The 21,739-nt window shown below is 42.3% G+C and overlaps 1 protein-coding gene across 1 annotated transcript in view; it reads right to left on the bottom strand.

The window, feature by feature from the left end:
* Positions 1 to 3,595: 3,595 nt before the first annotated feature.
* NWD1 (NACHT and WD repeat domain containing 1) overlaps positions 3,596 to 21,739 on the bottom strand; it is a 60,676-nt gene continuing 42,532 nt past the window's right edge. The window contains 3 exon segments of the mRNA XM_067733121.1: positions 3,596 to 3,747; positions 12,793 to 13,064; positions 15,681 to 15,889. Of these exon segments, the coding sequence (XP_067589222.1) occupies positions 3,645 to 3,747; positions 12,793 to 13,064; positions 15,681 to 15,889 (584 nt within the window). The 3' untranslated portion in view covers positions 3,596 to 3,644.

Below are 21,739 nucleotides of genomic sequence, written 5' to 3'. Positions count from 1 at the left end.
AGATGAGGAAGTGGCAGGCACTGGAATAATGGGACTAGCATGGGACAACCAGGAGGTAGGAAAGGCCTGATGTGTTTGAAGACCAGCATGGAGGCCAGTGCGGCTGGAGCAGAGTGAAGGAAGGGGAGGTGAGTGAGAGGAAGGGGTGCCAGATTTAGCAAAACGACAACTGCAACAACAACAGGACACCCAGTTAAATTGGAATTTCAGAGGAACAGTGAAATTTTTATGAGTATATCCCACAAAGTTATGTGGGATATACTTATACTAAAAACTTGATTTCTTGTTTACCTGAAATTTAACTGAGTGTTCTGTATTTTATCTGGCAACCCTACCCAAGGGGACTTGTTCTCTTGTGTTCCAAATACTGTCTGAGTGAACGTTTTGTTGAGAGGACCCCTAGCAGCGCAGGGAGGTGGGTGAAGGCCAGATTATGCGTGGCCTCCCAGGCCCCATACAGGAGAGAGTGCAGGCCCTGCTTCCGCTCAGCCAGTAACTGCACCATGGGACACACCGCAGCAGCTGGCAGAGAAACTCAGCTGTTTGTGTGTTTATTGTTTTTTTTTGAGTGGGAAGGAAGCCGCCCCCTTACTTTATAAAAAGATCTCTGTCCCTGGAACACCACAGATCGCCTGCTAAGTCACGCATTTCCATTGGCACCGACAGCTCAGGTCTCGGTGTGGGTGCTGGGTTAGCATGACCTCATTCAAGTGGATACCCTGTGCTTTCCCAGGAGTTATTGCTGACAAGATAGGCAAGCCATCAATTCTTCCAGAGGTTCAGAAATAAAACATTGTCGGTAAATAAACAAACATTCAGCATCTTATTTGAGGCTGCAGAGTCAAGCCTGACTATGAATTCAAATCCCAGCCCCTCCACTTACAGCTGTGTGACCTCAGGCAAGTTACCTAACTTCTCTGTGCCTCAGTTTCCTCATCTATAAATGAGAATAATAAAAGTGCCTACCTCCCAGGGCTATTGGGGTGTAAAGGAATTAACACATGTTAACTGTTTAGGATGGGTTCTAACACACTGTAAATACCCAGGTATTAACTACTGTTATTACAAGGTTAACTCTCTCACTGAGGAGTTACGGTATGAGGCTCTCTGCTGTGCACCTCACATGTGACATCTCGGTTTCGCCTCAAGACAATCCCTGGATCAAGTCAGGTCACTGAGGGCTGGGGGCTGAGTCTGCCTTATGTCTCTCCATGCTCCCTGTGGAACTACGTTTATTGAACTGTGCTTGAATGATAGCCTCACATGGAAGGATGTTATGGATGAAACATGTGTGTGGGAAACCGAAGAAATGCACCAAAATATCTGCTGTCCAAGGATATTTGCATTATACTCTTATGCAGTAAAGGATGAGCTCAGCAGGCCTGGGTCATCCACACCCTGCACGTGAAAGATTTGGTCCTCGTCTGGCTCCTGGAAGGTGACCTCTAAGCCCTTGGAATGTCCTGCCTAAAAGGAGTATCTTAGTGACCCTGAGGCCTTGGGCCACCCTGCATGGTCTATGCTCAGAGTGTGACGTATGGTGGGAGCTTTGGGACATGCCGTATCAGCTTGACCTCAGGGGTGGGGCTGGTGATTCAGGTTAGCTGTGCAAGGATCAGCCGTGTCTACATGACCATCTAGCAGTAAAAAGCTGGGACGCCAAGGCTGGGGTGAGATTTCCTGGTTGGCAGGACGCCATGGATGTTGTCATACATCATTGCTGGGTAAGTGAGCACTGCTTGCAAGACTCCACTGGAGGAGGACAAGCCCGTGCTTGGTCTCTCCTGGACTCTGCCCCGTGTGCCTCTTCCTTTTGCTGATTTTAATCTGTACCCTTTTGCTGCAATAAACTGTACCTGTGAGTGTAACAGCTCTTCTGAGTTCTGTGAGCCCTAAAACATCATCAGACCTGAAGATGATCTTGGGGACCCCTGATTCTATTTATCAATGAAATCCTTGCCTGATCTTAGCTGACTTAAGATTGAGGTACATCTTGCAAGCAAAGGTTGGTTCCCAAAACTGTGGATGGAAAAACTGCTCAGGCTCCTTCTTCTCACTGGAGGCTGGAAAGAGCCACACTTGAAACCCAACTGTAACAAGTTTCTAGGTCACTGAGGTCCTCAACGCCTTTGGTCTCAGTCTTGATTCTATTTTGTGCCACCAGGCTCATTTTCTTTTGTCTTTTGTTCCTGTTTCTCATGCTTATTTTATACACACTTAAGTCACTCGAAATTCTTTTGGAAACAGGATGGAGGGTATACATCCTTCAACCTGCCGTCAGTCAATCTTAGAGGATAAGCATTTATCTACTGGACCTGCACTCTCCAATACAGTTGGCACAAGTCACACGTGGCTATTAATGAGGCTGGTCTCAAGAGATGAGCCATAAGTATAAAATACATGCTAGATATCAAAAACTTCACACAAGAATTTTAAAAGTAATGTGAAATATACCATTAACATCATACTGATTTCATGTTGGCTTTTGGGGTCTATTGTATTAAATAAGATATATCATTAACACAAATGTCACCTGTTTCTTTTTACCTTGTTAACGAGGGTCAGGAGAAAATTCACAGTATAAATGTGGCTCACATTCATAGTCTGCGTTACTGGACAGTGCTGGTCTAAAGTGTCTTTGGCCCCTGGAAATGGCTTTGTAAAACTCAGACTGATTTAAGGGCAGTGAAAGTAATCTGTATGATACTATAACGATGGATATACATCATGATACATTTGTCCAGACCCACAGAATATACAACACTAAGAGTGAACCATAATGTTAGCTATGGAGTTTGAGTGAGGATGCTGTGTCAGTGTAGGTTCAAATTCACCACTCTGGTGGGCCATATTGAAAATGGGGGAGGTTGTGTGTGAGTGGGAGCACAGCCCCACACACGGGTATATGGAACTCTCTGTATCTTCTGTTTGGCTGTGAACCTAAAACTGCTCTAAAATTTTTTTCTTTAAAAAAAAATCGGGATGTGGAGCACCTGTTGGTCACCTCTACCAGGTAGCCTTCCCTGATTGCTTCAGACTAAGGAAAGGGAATCCTGTCACATGTTCCTATAGCCCCTGTTTCTTATCTTGACATAGCACCAACCAGTCTTTCTTGTGGCTGGGGTAGTGTGGGCTGAGTGTACCCTATCCTCTCACCCTACCTCCCTCTATCCCTGTGACTCTCTGGCAGGAATAACCACTCCCATTTCCAAGATAATGGACCGGAAGCCCAGAAAGGTTCAGAGATTTATCCAGAACATGTGTTGGCAAACTACAACCCGTGGGTGAAAATTGGCTGGTCCCCGATTTTTATATGTGAGCTAATAGTTTTTAAGTTTTTTACATGCTTGAAAAAACTAAAATAAGATTACTATTTCATAACACATGAAAATGGTATGAAATTCAAATTTCAGCATCCATGAAAGTTTTATTGGCGCATAGCCATACTCACTTGAAATATCGTCCATGGAGGCTTTCGAATTACAAGGGCAGGGTTGGATAGTTGTGACAGAGGCAGGCAATGATGTTTATTTACTATGAGGCTCTTTGCAGAAAAAGTTTGCTGACCCTCTTCCCCCTTCCCCCAAGCCCCTCTCCACTTCCAACCAAATCCAGAGTTGCCGCCTCATGACTCCAAATGAGAGCTAAATGCTACCTGCAGCGAGAAGGGACTCATCTTCAGAGACCACCAGGAACCCCACGGCTTCTGGAAGCTTCTCCAGCAGGCTGTCTCCTTCGGAGGAAACCCGTGCAGAATCAAGGGTGTCCATCAAGCATTTCCACTGGGTTAAGTGTTCAGGGTCAAGAGCTTGCATTTGACGCAGGGCTCTGCCACTCACCAGCTCTGTGATCCTAAGCAAATTCCTTAGCCCCTGGCTGCCTCAGTTACCTCATCTGTTAAATGGGAGATGATACCAGGACTGCCTCACAGGGCTATCGTGGTTAAGAAGTGCATAGGATGGTTCCCTCTGGCCCATAATCAGTCCTCCCAAAGTGGCAGCTATTATTATTACTGTTGACATTGTTTTCATAACCAACTCGGGGACCCAGAGAACATCCCAGCACTCTAGTTTTCTACCCCCAGAGGCGCTCTGAAGATCTCAAATAAAGTCGAAAGGTAGGTTGGAGCCGGAGGAGGGCAGCATCATTCTCCCCATTCTCGAGTGGCAGAAATGAACTGGTTTTGTTCAGATCTAAGAGGAAGGTTTGGGGTTTCTTTTTTTCCTTTCTTTCTTTTTGCTTTTGTTTTTGTTTTAAGCAAGGGCAGGAGGAAGTGAATTTCTACATGGCTGTTGATGAAATAAAAATTATATTTTAATTTATAGTTTACAAAACTAATTTATATGTTAAGGCAGGACAAGAAAAAATTAAACATAAAATTCTCTCTCTGTGTTAGTTTGGGTATTCTCCTCCCCTAAGGTGCGGTGTGGTTTGCATTACACGTTAACCAGAGCTCCTCAAAGATGGGAGTGCCTGCTCAACCGTAAACATCAATTTTTTCCCCCTTTCTTCTGACACTAGCAATGTAACTTCTTAAAAGAATTGTGTTCCTCTATGACATAAATCACAGCAAGATCCTTTTTGACCCACCTCCTAGAGAAATGGAAATAAAAACAAAAATAAACAAATGGGACCTAATGAAACTTAAAAGCTTTTGCACAGCAAAGGAAACCATAAACAAGACCAAAAGACAAGCCTCAGAATGGGAGAAAATATTTGCAAATGAAGCAACGGACAAAGGATTAATCTCCAAAATTTACCAGCAGCTCATGCAGCTCAATAACAAAAAAACAAACAACCCAATCCAAAAATGGGCAGAACACCTATGTAGACATTTCTCCAAAGAAGATATACAGATGGCCAACAAACACATGAAAGAATGCTCAACATCACTAATCATTAGAGAAATGCAAATCAATGCATCAGAGAAATGCAAATCAAAACTACAATGAGGTATCACCTCACACCAGTCAGAATGGCCATCATCAAAAAAATCTAGAAACAGGGGCTTCCCTGATGTCGCAGTAGTTGAGAGTCCACCTGATGATGCAGGGGACACGGGTTCGTGCCCCGGTCTGGGAGGATCCCACATGCCGCGGAGTGGCTGGGCCCGTGAGCCATGGCCGCTGAGCCTGCGCGTCCGGAGCCTCTGCTCCACAACGGGAGAGGCCACAACAGTGAGAGGCCCGCATACCGCAAAAAAAAAAAAAAAATCTAGAAACAATAAATGCTGGAGAGAGTGTGGAGAAAAGGGAACACTCTTGCACTGTTGGTGGGAATGTAAATTGATACAGCCACTATGGAGAACGTACGGAGGTTCCTTAAAAACTAAAAATAGAACTACCATACGACCCAACAATCCCACTACTGGGCATATACCCTGAGAAAACCATAATTCAGAAAGAGTCATGTACCAAAATGTTTATTGCAGCTCTATTTACAATAGCCAGGACATGGAAGCAACCTAAGTGTCCATCAACAGATGAATGGATAAAGAAGATGTGGCACATATACACAATGGAATATTACTCAGCCATAAAAAGAAACGAAATTGAGTTATTGGTAGTGAGGTGGGTGGACCTAGAGTCTGTCATACAGAGTGAAGTATGTCAGAAAGAGAAAAACAAATACCGTATGCTAACACATATATATGGAATCTAAGGAAAAAAAATAAGGTCATGAAGAACCTGGGGCAAGACGGGAATAAAGAGAATGGACTTCTCCTACTAGAGAATGGACTTGAGGATATGGGGAGGGGGAAGGGTAAGCTGTGACAAAGTGAGAGAGTGGCATGGACATATATACACTACCAAACGTAAAATAGATAGCTAGTGGGAAGCAGCCGCATGGCACAGGGATATTGGCTCGGTGCTTTGTGACCGCCTGGAGGGGTGGGATAGGGAGGGTGGGAGGGAGGGAGACGCAAGAGGGAAGAGATATGGGAACATATGTATATGTATAACTGATTTGTTTTGTTATAAAGCAGAAACTAACACACCATTGTAAAGGAATTATACTCCAATAAAGATGTTAGAAAAAAAAAAAGAATAGTGTTCTTTCCCAGCTCTGTAGGGGGTCGTGGTGACTCGCTGCTCGCTTTGTACTTGTTTACCGGGCTTGTATATCCTTGGTGAACTTTACGTGAAATACCAGCATGTCATTCTGATGTATGATCGTTTGTCTAAAAATGTATATGACTGTGCCTTCGACTTCCAACAGGCAGCACAGTTCTCAGAGCTTTCTGAGAATCTGCTTCCCGGGTTATAATCCTCAGTTTAGCTCAAATAAAATTCCCTTTTTTCTTCTTTTTTTTTTTTTTTTTTTTGCGGTACGCGGGCCTCTCACTGTTGTGGCCTCTCCCGCTGTGGAGCACAGGCTCCGGATGCGCAGGCTCAGCGGCCATGGCTCACGGGCCCAGCCGCTCCGCGGCACGTGGGATCCTCCCAGACCGGGGCACGAACCCGCATCCCCTGCATCGGCAGGCGGAGTCTCAACCACTGCGCCACCAGGGAAGCCCCCTTTTTTCTTCTTAACTTGATAGTTAATTGAATTTTCGTCGACAGTGTTATTGCTGATTTTTTCAAAAACGTGATTCTTTTAAAACTTAAAAAAATTAAACTGTAATACTGTATAATTTAAAAAAAAGAAGAAATAGCCAGAGCTCCCCACGAGCATCTTTTCACCTTCCCCGCCGTTCTGCTTTCTCCCTGGAAGGCATCTTTGTCTATGTTTGTTGAGAATCCGTTTGTGTAGGTAAACATTTACACAAGCCTCCTTTCTCCACCATCCCTCGTAGATATTGTTCTGCAAGTTGCTTTTTTCGCTTAATGTGTCTGGGGTAGCGGTTCTCAACTGGAGCAAGGGGTGATTTTGTCCCTCCCCGCTGAGAACACTGGGCAACGTCTTAGAGACATTTTTGGTTGTAAAGATAGGGCAGATGCTCTGCATCGAGTGAGCAGTGGCTACGGATGCTGCTGAACACCCTACAACGCATAGGACGGCCCCCAATGGCAAAGAAGGACCTGGCCCCAGCTGTCAATGGCACCCAGGTGTAGCATAGCGCTTAAGAGCATGTACCCTAGAGCCAGACTGCTTGAGTTCAAATCCTGTCTGTGACACTTCCTAGCTGTGTGACCGTAGGCAAATGACTTCATCTCTCTGTGCTTCAGTTTAACGCATCTGTAACATAGAGATAATGGCAGCAGCTACATCTTAGCTGTGTTTTGAGGGTTAAATGAGATAATAGGTATAAAAGTCCCTGGAATAGCCCTTAGTACACAGTGAGCGCTATGTGAGAGTTTATTATTTCCATGAAAGTATCTCTAGGCCAGGGGTCGGCAAATTTTCCTGTAATGGGCCAGATAGTAAACACTTTAGACTTTGTGGCCATGTGGTCTCAACTTTGCCATTAGAGCGCAAATGCAGCCACAGACCGTATGTAGACAAACGGTGTGGTTATGTGCCAAGACAACATCATTTATGGACATTAAATACGGATTCTATGGAATTTTCACATGTCACAAGATATTCTTCTTTTAAAAATCGTTTTTCAACCATTAAAATCAGAAAAACCATTCTCAGCTCATGGGCTGAGCAAAAACAGGCAGTGGACCAGAGTTAGCTGACCACTGCTCAAGGCTATCTAATTTTTTATAGTTATGTAATCTTCCATGGTATAAAATTTCCTTAATTCACTTAACTATTTTCCCATAGATGGACATTTCAGATCATGTCAATGTTTTGCTATTACATGGAGGGATACTATCGTCAAGGCTGGTCTCATTTTAAGTGAGGGGTATATATCTGAAGATCTCAGATAATACAAAACATGACAAATTTGAGAGGGATTTTCCCCTTGGACGGATGAAGGATGGTAGGTGTTTCTGTCCACCAGCTACAGTGCTGCTGCCACTCACACTAGTGTAAACACAGTCTTCAATTCACCTACCCCCACCCCTCGCTGCGAGATCATAAGATGCTAAATAAATTTTAAATGTGTTTGCATTTTCCCTATTTATGTGCATATTTCCTAAATGTGCACATAAAATGAGACTGAATACTTTTATAATATTATTTCGTATTTACCTAAGTCAAATTCACATGAAATGAGGCCACACTCTGTTTACATTTGTGTGCACATGGGCAAGTATTTAAGATGGGGATGTGACTTTTTAATCTTAGACTCAGCAAGACTTCTCTCCCAAGGGTTTCACCAATCTATACCCCCATGAAGAAGGCAAAGTGCCCAAGAAATGGATTTCCTTTTCACAAAAATACGTACTTTTTATGTTCAAAATAAGAGCTCTATTACATGCACTTTGCTGAACCAGATAAATTTGGGGAGGTGTTTTTAAAACATTAACATTTTGATAGTAAAATAAAGCTCCCTTCCTGACAAAATCATCCTTCCATGCATTAGTCAGTTTCAAAGTTTCACTGAATTGCAATGACTAAAGGCAGGTGGTAGTAGGCTCTCTGGTCTCAAGGTTGGAATTGCCCTATGCAGGCAGCACATGCAACATTACAGTTGTGCTCAGAAGAAATGCATGTGTTTATTTCAGAGCAGGATGGGGTCTATTTACATTTTTTTTTTTTTTTTTTGTGGTACGCGGGCCTCTCACTGCTGTGGCCTCTCCCATTGCGGAGCACAGGCTCCGGACGCGCAGGCTCAGCGGCCATGGCTCACGGGCCCAGCCACTCCATGGCATGTGGGATCTTCCCGGACCAGGGCATGAACCTGTGTCCCCTGCATCGGCAAGCAGACTCTCAGCCACTGCGCCACCAGGGAAGCCCTATTTACATTTTTACCTTGTAGGTTTCATGTTATTTCAACCCCAGGCTCTTAGCTGACATATACATGATCTTCTTTCATAGCTTGCAGGTCTAGAGGCTCTAGCATCTTGAGTTCCACTTGGACTTCAACATTTCAGAGCCAGCTTGGATGAGGAGTGATGGCTGGGTACCACACAGGAACTTTGGTGCAAGAGGACTGCTTTTCCCAAGACCAAATAGTTCTAGAGTCTTTGGGTACCTACTTTTTCAAGCTCTGATTTTCCTAGGACACAGCTTTGAGCTGAGCTTTCTCCTCTAGTTACTGCTTCTGGTGCTCTTCCTTTATTCATTGGACTTTCATCTGGTGTTATATCCCCACAGCCTGAAGAACTTATTTCCAGCATTTCTTTTTTTTTCCCCCCAGCATTTCTTATAGTGCAGATTTGTTGGAGACAAGTTCTCTCAGCCTTTATTTGCCTAAAAATGTCTTTTATTTCGCTTTCAGTTTTGAAGGATAATTTCCCCGTAAATAGGAGTCTAGGTTGACAGGTTTTGGCTTTTTCTTTCAAATTACAGATGCCATTCCTTCCATTGTCTCTGTCCCCATTGTTTTCCATGAGAAATCAGCTGTAGATCTTATCATGGACAACCATGGTATGTAATGGGTCTTTTTTCCTCTGGCTGCTTTTAATATTTCTCTCTTTATCTTTGGTTTTTGGCAGTTTGATTATGATTGCTGAATTATGGCTTTCTTTCTTTTGACTGGTAGAGAGTGGAGAATTGAGACGGGGAAGGGAAGCAGCCAATAAACGTGGCTCATCAAGCCAGTTACCAATGCAGGCAAACATAGCTGAGTCCTGCTGGGGATGCTCTGAGAGAGAGTGTAGAGCATGCATCAGAGATGCCCCCACTGAGGGGCCAAGAGCTGGGTGGGGTTCTATGCACCACCTCTATTTCAGGTTGGCTGAGGACTGCTCCCAGGAGCATTAACACAGAGGCCAAGTGTGCTGGTGTGTGGGGAGAGGAGATAGAAAAAAACCTCAACCAGGTGCAGAGTCACAGGTGTGCAGCTGTAATGTAGGTGCCTGACAACAAGCTTTTTGATTGCTGAGGCAGCCATTTCAAAAGACATCCATCTTGAATAAACATGTTGGCAGCTACCAGCAAAACAACTAGATAAGGAACCAGGATGTCCACCCATGAAGGTTCCTCTTTCAGAAAGCCCTGGAGAACCTAGATAACTGACCACTTGGGTGACGCCCTTCCCCTTCCTCTGTCCTAATTCCTCCCCATATGTTTTAAATTTGCCAATAAAGAGTGAATCCACAAAATGCTAGACACCCCACCCTCAGACCCCAATAAAGGCAGAGCCCCAAGTCCATGTTTGCTCACTCCCTCTCTCAACTCTCTCTCTCCCCTCAACTTCACTGTGTGGCCCTTGGGCGTGCTATTCACTTTCCTCAAAGTTCCCTGATGGTTTCTTGCTGAAGTGCATCCTGTGATCATAAGAAGAGCCACAAGAGCCGGCCCAGTCATAAATAGGGGCTCCGTGGGAGAAATGTGTGTAGAGCCCCCTATGAGTGATGTGTGCCCAGACAAGCACCATAGGCATTCCTAACTGAGGGCACTGCCATCAGTAGGCTTGGGACTGACAGAATAGTCTTCAGAACTGAGGGGATCGGGATGGGGCACCAAAGGTGAGTTATATAGGGAGAAATCTGAGTTAACTAGCACCATGTTTCCAATTCACTCCAGTGTTATCTTAGCATCCGCACCCCAGTTGGAAGCCTGAACAAGTGCCCATCTGTCCATCTCTTGTTGTGGCCCTGGATGTAGGTGCCATGTTCCCTCTCCCCATTTTACAGATGAGGAAACTGAGGCTCAAAGAAGGGCTGAGTAGCCCAAGAATAGAACTAGGTAAAGGCAGGAGTGGGATTTTCTTTTCTGTTTTTTTTTGTTTTTGTTTGTTTGTTTATTGAAATATAGTTGATTTACAATGTTATGTTAGTTTCTGGTGTACAGCAAAGTGACTGTTTTATATATATATATTCTTTTCCGTTTTTCATATACTTTTCCTTTATGGTTTATTACAGGATATTGAATATAGTTCCCTGTGCTATACAGTAGGACCTTGTTGTTTATCTATTTTATACGTAGTAGTTTGTATCTGCTAATCCCAAACTCCTAATTTAGCCCTCTCCCCACCTCCTTTCCCCTTTGCTAACTATAAGTTTGTTTTTTACATCTGAGAGTCGGTTTCTGTTTTGTAAATAATTCATTTGTATCATATTTTAGATTCCACATATAAGTGTTATCATATGGTATTTGCCTTTCTCTTTCTGGCTTACTTCACTTAGTATGATAATCTCTAGGTCCATCCATGTTGCTGCAAATGGCATTATTTCAATCTTTTTTTTTTTTTTTTTGCGGTACGTGGGTCTCTCTCACTGTTGTGGCCTCTCCCGTTGTGGAGCACAGGCTCCAGACGCGCAGGCTCAGCGGCCATGGCTCACGGGCCCAGCCTCTCCGCGGCATGAACCTGTGTCCCCTGCATCGGCAGGCGGACTCTCAACCGCTGCGCCACCAGGGAAGCCGTATTTCATTCTTTTTATGGCTGAGTAGTATTCCATTGTATATATATGCCATATCTTCTTTATCCATTCATCTGTTGATGGACACTTAGGTTGCTTCCATGTCTTGGCTATTGTAAAGAGTGCTGTAATGAACACTGAGGTGCATGTATTTTTTTGAATTAGAGTTTTCTCTGGATTTATGCCCAGGAGTGGGATTGCTGTATCATATGGCAACTCTAGTTTTAGTTTTTTAAGGAACCTCCATACTGTTTTCCATAGTGGCTGCACCAATTTTCATTCAGGACTAGGATTTTCAAACTCAAGTGTGTCTGACCCTAAGGTCCAAGTTCCTTGCAAGGCTGAAGGATATTACTGAGGACAATCAGTGAATGAAGGAGTAAAGGGAAGCAACCGAGAGGCCTGATGAAAGGGCTGGGGATGTCCTCCACGATCGTGTTTGGTGCCTTGATTGCTCAGGGAGGCTACAAGGTATGAGGTCCAGAAATGTGGGGCTTTGGGATGATTCTTTAGTGGCCATATTCCTCCCTTCCTCGAACTCTCACTTCCTCAACAGGACATACAAGACCATCTGCGATCCATTTCCACGCCACCTCTCTTTTCCCTATAACACCAGGCGTGTTCCTACTTTCCCACCATGATATCCCCTATTCCCCCCGTCTTCCCTTATTCATCTTGGAAATCCTTCTTCTTCTGAGGCTCCCCCCGCCCCGGAGGGAAGCCTTCCCATACTGCCTCTTTCAGAAGTATTTGTTCCTTCCCCCAGCCAAGAACACACTATTTCTACCTCTACTGAAAACAGACCCTGTTACTCTGTGTCACTATAAGTCATTGGCAAACCTGGCTCCCTCCCCAGATTGAGTTCCTTGAGGATGTGGCTGGACTCTTATACTTCTACAGCCCCTCCAATGCCTGGCAAGCTGCCCTTGTTCCTCCGCCTACGACTTCTATATAACTCACTCTTGGTGCCCCATCCATATCTCCTCAGCATACTCCTCTATTCCCGAAGGCTGCTCACCACACACCTGCAACTCTGCACTGGGTTGTTTTTTCTGACCCTATCCTTCCACACACTTGGCCTCTGTGTTAATGTTCCTGGGAGCAGCCCTCACCTAACCACTGATGGAGCTGGTGGATAGAACCCCAGCTCCTGACCCCTCAGCAGGGACAGTTCTGATGCACATTCTATACTTCCTCCCAGATCATCCCCAGCAGGATTGAGCACCAACAATCGCCCACACTGGCCAGCCCCCAGGAGACACCAAGAGATGTTTCCTGGACTGCGCTGAATTGCAGATCCCTAGAATGAAGAAGCCCAGTGTCATTTATTAAAAGATCAAAGGTGAGATGGTTTCTCGCAACTTCTAGGCCATCTGAGCATTTTGGAGCTGAATTAATGTTGGCATCCTATTCAGTCAATTTGCTTACCAAAGAGATGGAGCCCTTGCTGGACCCGGTCACCGTCTTTCTTTGTTTCTGGACTGAGACCCCATAGGTTATTGTTTCTTCTTTGATGCTGGACAAATGTTGCTTCCTTTGCAGTGTTCCTGTGGCTGAACTCCACAGACTGACCACGTCACCCTGCAACACCGTCAGCAACGTGGCCCTGGAAGCCAGCACTGCCGTGCACACCCAGGGGTCAGAGGCATCCCCCAGGATATGGAAAATCAGCTCTTCAGTTTCCAGATTCCAAGCATTGATCTAAAGGAATGATGAAAAGAAAGAGCCATGTCAGAGGGAGACCTAGTCTGCAAGTTTTCCAGAGTTGAATGCAAGACCTCTTCTTTTTGTCATTGCAATTAAAAAATTTTTTATCTTTGTACAGTTTTGTAAAGTTCCTTTCCATTTACAGTTATTACAAAATATTGGCTATATTAAGACCTATTTTTTTTATAGTTCATGCATTTTATCGTCGACACTCTGTCAGTTTTAAAAAAAGGAGTGGGGAAGGGGGAGGGATCCTGGATTGGATCTTGGAATGGCAAAAGGACATTCATGAAAAAATGGATAAAATCCAAATAAATTCTGGAACTGAGTTGATAGTAATTGTCAATATTAATGTCTTAGTTTTGACAAATGTACACTGGTTATATAAGATGTTGACTTTGGAGAAGGCTGGAACAAGGCCATACGGGAACTCTCTCTACTATCTTTATAGCTTTTCCATAAATCTAAAATTGTTCTAAAATAAAAAGTTTTAAAAATAGAAGAACAGTCAGCTATGCCATGTGCCTATATGTTCATTCCAAGTAATTGCTGATTAATAATTAAAGAGGTTTCATTTTTAACCTTACCCCCAAAAGTATTTAAATAGTAAACATTTCCCATTAATTCTATTTGTGGGATTTACACTAAAGAAATAAGGAGAGATACACACAAAGATATATGTACGAGGAAAGTTACCTCAGCTATTTGAAAGTGCAAAGAAATGGAAACAACCTACATGCTCAGTAATGAGGGATTAGTTAAATAAACTACAGCAGAGCCATGCAACGGAATCTTATGAAATCACTAATCATGCTGTTTTTGAAGAATGTTTAAAGTTATGGGCAAAAATAGCTTTATAAAACTGCTTAGGGACTTCCCTGGTGGCACAGTGTTTAAGAATCCACCTGCCAATGCAGGGGACATGGGTGCGATCCCTGGTCTGGGAAGATCCCACATGCCTCAGAGCAACTAAGCCCATGTGCCACAACTACTGAGCCTGAGCTCTAGAGCACACACGCCACAACTACTGAGCCCACACCTAGAGCCTGTGCTCCACAGTAAGAGAAACCACCGCAGTGAGAAGCCTGCACACTGCAACGAAGAATAGCCCCCACTCTCCACTGCTAGAGAAAGCCCTCACGCAGCAATGAAGAACCAATGCAGCCAAAAATAAATAAATTTATTTAAAACAACTGTGTATATGGTTTTATCCCCATTTTGTTTCATACACACATGCACATGTGCATACACACACATGCACCATGTAAAGCAAAATCATGTAAATGTTAATAATGGTAATGTTTGCAATTATTTATTATATATTATTTCTTTACTGTATTTTCCAAACTTTTGCTGATAACAAAGCTGATTTCTATAATCAGTCTTGAAATCAACCCACACTTCTGTAATATTGAAGCCTACATTGTCCAATAAAAATATAATGCAAGCCACACATGACTTTATATTTTTTATTAGCCACCTTAAAAAGGGTAAAAAGAAACAAGTGATATCAATTTCAATGATATACTTTATTTAACCCAGTATATCCAAATGTTATCATTTCAACATGTAATCAATATAAAATTATTATTGAAATATTTTACTTTTTCATGATACTGAGTCTTTGAAATCCACTGTGTGTTTTATACTTACAGCACATCTCAACTTGGAATAGCCACATTTCAAGTGCTCAATAACCACATCTAGCTGGTGGTTCTCCACTTTGGACAGCATAGTTTGTAAGCTACCAATATTACTTACATTAACAACCATCAATTACTAATAAAATAGAATAATTAATAGCTATTAATTATTTGTTGCTTACAATGTACCCAACACTATGAAGGGTGTTTTACATTCATTATCTCATGAGGTAGAGGAAGAATTGAGGCAGAGAGGTGAGGTGATACAATCAAGATTACTCAGCTTGCAAAGAAGTCAACTGGGACTTAGATACAGATTTGGCCTTTAATTGCTAAGCTTTAACCCATTATTCTGTTGTGTGTTTCTATTCATAAAATGATCAGATTATAGAGTTATGATTGACATAATGGAGTAACACAGCAGAAAACATATTGTTTTCAGATGCATGTGGAACATTTACCAAGAAAGAGCATTTCAATAAATTTGAAAGGATTCACATAATGCAAATGGAATTATATTAGGAAAAAAATAAGAGAACACTATCGGGGAACCTCTCAAATATTTGGAAATGAATACCACACTGCTAAATAGCCCATATATCAAAGAAGAAATCAAAAGGGAAATGCTAAAAATATTTTGAACTGAATGTAAATGATAATATAACATATCAAAGTTCATGGGATGTAGGTAAAGCAGTACTCAGAGGGAAATTTATAGCACTAAAAAAATGACTGCATTAAAAATGGTGAAAGGTCTTAACCCTTAGGATCAGAAAGATCTATCAAGATCATCTAATCCAACTATAAGTTTTGAAGCCCTTTATGGCACTCTCTCAAGTAGCTGTGTACCTCTGTTTACAGTCCCCCTGTCCCATATCAGGGAGCCCCTCCTTATATAAACACCATATGCCATCTTTGACTGCTCTGGTCTCAGCTTTACTTTGCAAACGGGGCAAGTGTTTGTTACCTTTGAGCTAGATGCTGAATGCACAACCTTCTTTGCTTCATCCACATGAAGGCTCGAGATCTGAGGTTCAGTGGGACCTTCTGAGCCTCCATCTCAAATGGTGAATTTCTCCTGGTTAGAGAGTAAGTTTCACAAGCACAGGGTGTGATCCTTCAAGGTAGAGATGGCAAGCGATCCTTTGGCAAACACTTTCACACACCTCACCCCTCCTGCAGCAGGCCAGGGTGGAGGATAGTATATTAGCTGGGAACATTTTGACCTTCCAACTACCATAACCTCTGCTGGCTTAGAAATTCCCTGGTTTCCCAAAGGAAAGATGGATAGATTAGAACATATCCAAATTACAAATAATGGAATGTGGCAAAGCTAAACTGAGTGTAACAACTGGTTGGGATTAAATCAATTGCCCAAATGTTGAATCTGTATTAAATAGAGATCATTGAAATGTATAAAAGGTTATCATCATCCAGGAAGTATTTAAAATTAATAAACAAAAAGTAAACCAAAATAAAATTATAAGAGAAGATTTCATACTCCTGGAGAGATAGTTTTCTAAGGAGAACAAAATTTGGAAGACATAAAGGGGAAAAATTGACAAAGTGGATTACATAAAAGTGTAAAATTTCAGGAGGATAAAATTGAAAGGCATATGACACATTAGGAGGAAATATTTGCAGTATATAACAGATAAATGGAGACCTTCTTTAATAAACAAAGAGTTCTTACAAATAAGCAACAAAAACGCAAACAACTTACAAATTGGACAAATCATATAACAAAAGATTTACAGAAATAGTACAAGTGGACAATAAACATTTGAAAATGATGTTCCATCTCACTAGTAGTCACAAAATGCAACATGAAATACCAATATCATTATTATCCATAGCAGTGGCAAAAACTATGAATTAATTGCTGGAGTTTGCTGGCAAAGGTGCAAGAAATCAGTTAATCTCATACCATGCTGATGGGAGTACAAGTTGATATAAATTTGCAGAAGGGTAATTTGGTGACATTTATTAAAAGTTAAAATGTGCAATATCTTGGTTTTGATAATATACTATAGTTATGTAAGACATTGCCAGCCTGGAAAGGTAGATAAAAGGTACACAGGAATTCTCTGTACTATTTCAGCAACTTTCTCTGCGTCTACAGTTATTTTTAGAATAAAAAGCTAAGAAAAAGAGGGGAAAAGGAACAATGTGCATACAATTTGACTCAGAAATCCCACTTCCAGGAATGTGTCTTACAGAAATAATAGCATAAGTGTGTGAAGATGGAGAAGGACTTTAAATGCAACGCTGTCTGTGTAAAAAGAAAACTGAGGGCTTCCCTGGTGGCGCAGTGGTTGAGCGTCCGCCTGCCGATGCAGAGGACGCGGGTTCGTGTCCCGGTCCGGGAAGATCCCACATGCCGCGGAGCGGCTAGGCCCGTGAGCCATGGCCGCTAAGCCTGCGCATCTGGAGCCTGTGCTCCGCAATGGGAGAGGCCACAACAGTGAGAGGCCCGTGTACCGCAAAAAAAAAAAGAAAACTGAAAACAACCTGTCAATGAAAAGGGAGTTGGTTAAGTAATAGGGTACATCCATGTAAAGAATATTAGGCAGGCATTAAAAATAATAAAATGGATATATACATACACCTAATAATAATTATTATTACAACAGCCAATACTTAGTGCTTTATGTGTGCCAAACATAGTTGTAAGTGGTTAACATGCATTAAACTCTTTTAATCTCATGACAGGTCGTGAGGTACTGTTGTTATCCCATTGTATAGATGGGGAAACTGAGCCACAGCTGAGTACAGTAACTTATCCAAAGCCACATGGTTAATAAGTAATGGAGCTAGGATCTCAGCTTGGAGCCCAGGCTCTCAATCACCACAAAACATTGTTACAACCTACTGCAACAAAAGCAAGTTGCAACCCAGTATATAAAACAGCATGATGTAACTTTTGACGAAAGCTCAAAGGACAGAGCTATGTCTGCATAAGCCTAGAGAAAAATTGCTAATGGCATATAACAGACTGTGTGCACTGATCACTTCCAGGGGGACACTGAAGGGTGAGGGGAGAGTAAAGGAAGGGAATTTTACTTTAGAATTCATATGTCAGCAGTATTAGGGGTGACTTTTATTTCTTGCAATTGCGGTATTTTTCAACCAAAATTTCTATAAATAGTAATGCTTTATAATATATCCCTATACATAGGATACTATATCACTGCTAAAGTGAATTAGAGATGTATACATGATATGGAAAGAGGCAAAATATGTGATGTTAACTAAAAAAAAAAAGACCATGGTTATATATAGTCATATAAGCTTGTGCAACCTGGTTATTGGAGATATATATATATATATATATATATATGTAGTTGTAAAGAGATGGTCAGTAACACATCATTTCCATCCCATGGATATAACAGCCAAGAAGAGACATAAGAGTAGAGTGTGGTAAAATATTTAGAAAGTGATGAGCTTTGGGTATTTATTACCTTGTTTTAATATAATCTATTTAATTGTATGTTTCTATAATTTAATGTTTAAGAATGACTGTGTTTGGACATAGAGAACAGACTTGTGGTTGCCAAGGGGGAGAGGGAAGTGGGGGAGGGATGGACTGGGAGTTTGGGGTTAGTAGATGCAAACTTACACACAGAATGGATAAACAACAAGGTCTTACTGTATAGCACAGGGAACTGTATTCAATATACTGGGATAAACCATGATGGAAAAGAATACAAAAAAGAACGTATATAGGGCTTCCCTGGTGGCGCAGTGGTTGAGAGTCCGCCTGCCGATGCAGGGGACACGGGTTCATGCCCTGGTCCGGGAGGATCCCACATGCCGCGGAGCGGCTGGGCCCGTGAGCCATGGCCGCTGAGCCTGCGTGTCCGGAGCCTGTGCTCCACAACGGGAGAGTCCACCACAGTGGGAGGCGCGTGTACCGCAAAAAAAAAAGAATGTATATATGTGTATAACTGAGTTACTTTGCTGTACAGCAGAAATTAACACAACATTGTAAATATACTATACTTCAATACAAAAATAAATTTATAAAAAAGAATGGTTGTGTTTGACAATCACCTCACCAAATTCTTGAAAATTTCAGACAGCTCTCACAAGCCAGTACCAACCACCTCCAGCATTGCTGTCACAGGATCGGAAACTTTCACTTCCCCTATTATATAGGTCTATAATATTTTCATTTTTTTCGGCAAATAGATTATTGAGTTTTTCTGATTACAAATAATAAGAGTTTGAGGACTTTAAAAAATGAATCAAGGTCACCATTGGTAAATGGGCTCAAGTCTTGAAGAGATGGCTCTCACACACAGATACAGAGATTGAATAGACCTCTAGGAAAATAGCTATCCTGATGATGATAAAATAGAGGGAATCTTATTTGACAGATACTCTGTCAGTATCCACCCCGCTCCAACCCCTCAGACAAAAAGAGTAAAATGAAAACATGTAATGCTGGGAGCTTTGGGGTTGGAGAGTGTTTTAATCTGTTACAATCTGTTTGGAAAGCAATAAGATAACACTTCTCAAAACCCCTAAGAATGTTCATACCTTTCAATTCAAGAATACCACTCACTAGAAATATTCAACAGAACGGAAAAATATTTGCAAGAGTAAAAACAGATTCGGGCTTCCCTGGTGGCGCAGTGGTTAAGAATCTACCTGCCAATGCAGGGGACATGGGTTCGAGCCCTGGTCTGGGAAGATCCCACATACTAAGGAGCAACTAAGCCCGTGAGCCGCAACTACTGAGCCTGCGCGTCTGGAGCCTGTGCTCCGCAACGGGAGAGGCCGCGACGGTGTGAGGCCCGCGCATCGTGATGAAGAGTGGCCCCCGCTCACCGCAACTGGAGAAAGACCTCGCACAGAAACAAAGACCCAACACAGCCAAAAATAAATATACATAAATTAATTAATTAAAAACAAACAAACAAATCCCAGATTCATCCCAGTGTTATCTAAATAGCAGATAACTACAAATAGCCTAAATAGCCCCAAAAAATTTTTAAATAGTTTAATAAATTCTGGAACACGATCTATCGAGAGAAATGAAATATTTTTGGTGCAGTTAGCATTATAAAGATGAAGATTCAGTGAATCACAGCAGCATTATTCATAACAGCCCCAAACTGGGAACAGTGTAAATGTCCTTCAAGTGATGAATGGATTAAAACCTCTGTTCGTTCCATGCAATGGAATACGGCTCAGCAATGCAAAGGAAAAACTAACCATACATGTAACAATACAGATGAACTCAGACAATGTTACGTGGAGTGAAAGAAGTCCCATGCCAAAGACCACATGCTATACAATTTCATTTATATGAAAGGTCCAGAAAATACAAACCTGTAGACTCAGAAAGCATATTGGTGGTTACCATGGGGCTGGGGGTGGGAGGAGGGATGGACTGCAAAGGGGGCAGGAGGGATCTCCTTGGGGTGATGGAAAGTGCTACAGCAGGATTACGGTAATGGTGGCACAATTTGATACATTTACTACAAAATCATTGACTATATGTTTAAAACACGTGTATTGTATGGTATGTAAATTATACCTCAATAAAGTTGTTTTTAAAAAGATTCCATGAAGACAAAAGAATGTTTATGGCAAAATGTTGAGAAAAAAACGATAAAACCATGTACATACTGAGATTGCAATCATGTAATATTTTAACATCTTTATTGAGATATAATTCACAAGCATAAAATTCACCTATTCATGTACAACAGTATAATTCACCGTTCTGGGAAATGAACGTTCCCAGAGTTGTGCAACCATCACCACAGGCTAGGTTTAGAGTATTTTCATAACCTCAAAAACTGTCACTCCCTCCCTTTTCTCCCCTTATCATTTAAACCATCTTAAATTGTATAATCAGTGATACTAGTACATTCACGATGTTGTGCAAACGTCACCTCTATCAGATTCCAGAACATTTTTGTCACCCAAAAAGGAAACCCCGTCCCCGTTAGCAGTCTCTCTCCATCCCCCTTCCACCAGCCCCTGACAACCACTAAACTGCTTTCTGTCTCTCCAGATTTACCTGTTGCAGACATTTCATATAAAAGAATCACATACAATGTAGTCTTTTGTGAGTGGCTCCTTTCATTTGATACAATATCCTAAGCACCAGCCTTACAGCTTCCTTCCTACTCTATCCATGTTCCAACCTCATCTTCTCAGGGTCTTTGCACTGGTTGTTTCCCACACCTGGGATGCTCTACCTTCCTGCCCTTTGCACACTTATTCATAGCCTTTGTATCTTGGTTGAGTGTCCCTGCTCAGAGAAATCCTTTCCCTAACTGCCCTAAGTCAGTCACTTTGGTTATTGTAGCTCACGACACTGTGTTTTCCTCATTACACTTATTGCAATTTGTAACTACATTTTTGTCCGGCTTGCCTTCTCAAATACACGGATCTGACTCAGGGCCGGGATCAGGGTGAGGCAAGTAAGGCACTTACCTCAGGTGCAAAGTTTAAGGAGGTACCAAATTGTTGAGTTTTCCTTTTGCCTCTCTCTCCAGTGTGGATTGACACAGCACTATTACTCATCCTGTCTTTAAGACAGGTTGATGTTTATTCATCGTGGATTGTTCTGCATTAATTTTTTGATTTTTAAAAACATTTTTAAAAATTACATTTGCAGGACATTCCGCAGTGGTTAAGAATCCGTCCTGCAATGCAGGGGATGCCTGTTTGATCCCTGGTCAGGGAACTAAGATGCCACATGCGGCGGGGCAACTAAAGCTCACGCGCCACAACTAATGAGCCCACATGCTCTGGAGCCTGTGCGCTACAACTAGAGGAAAGCCCATGCACTGCAAGGAAGAGCCCGTGCGCCGAAACGAAAGGTCCCGCGTGCTGCAACTAAGACCCAATGCAGCCAATAAATAAATAAATAAATAATTGCATTCGGGAATTCCCCAGCGGTCCAGTGGTTAAGACTCCATGCTTCCACTGCAGGGGGCATGGGTTTGACCCCTGGTCGGGGAACTAAGATCCTGCATGCTGTGTGGCACGGCCAAAACAAAA

The sequence above is a fragment of the Pseudorca crassidens genome, chromosome 3 (assembly GCF_039906515.1).
Source record: "Pseudorca crassidens isolate mPseCra1 chromosome 3, mPseCra1.hap1, whole genome shotgun sequence".
In the NCBI taxonomy this organism is placed as follows: Eukaryota; Metazoa; Chordata; class Mammalia; order Artiodactyla; family Delphinidae; genus Pseudorca; species Pseudorca crassidens.
The sequence above is the reverse complement of the archived record's forward strand: the minus strand, read 5'-3'. Positions and strand labels throughout refer to the sequence as shown.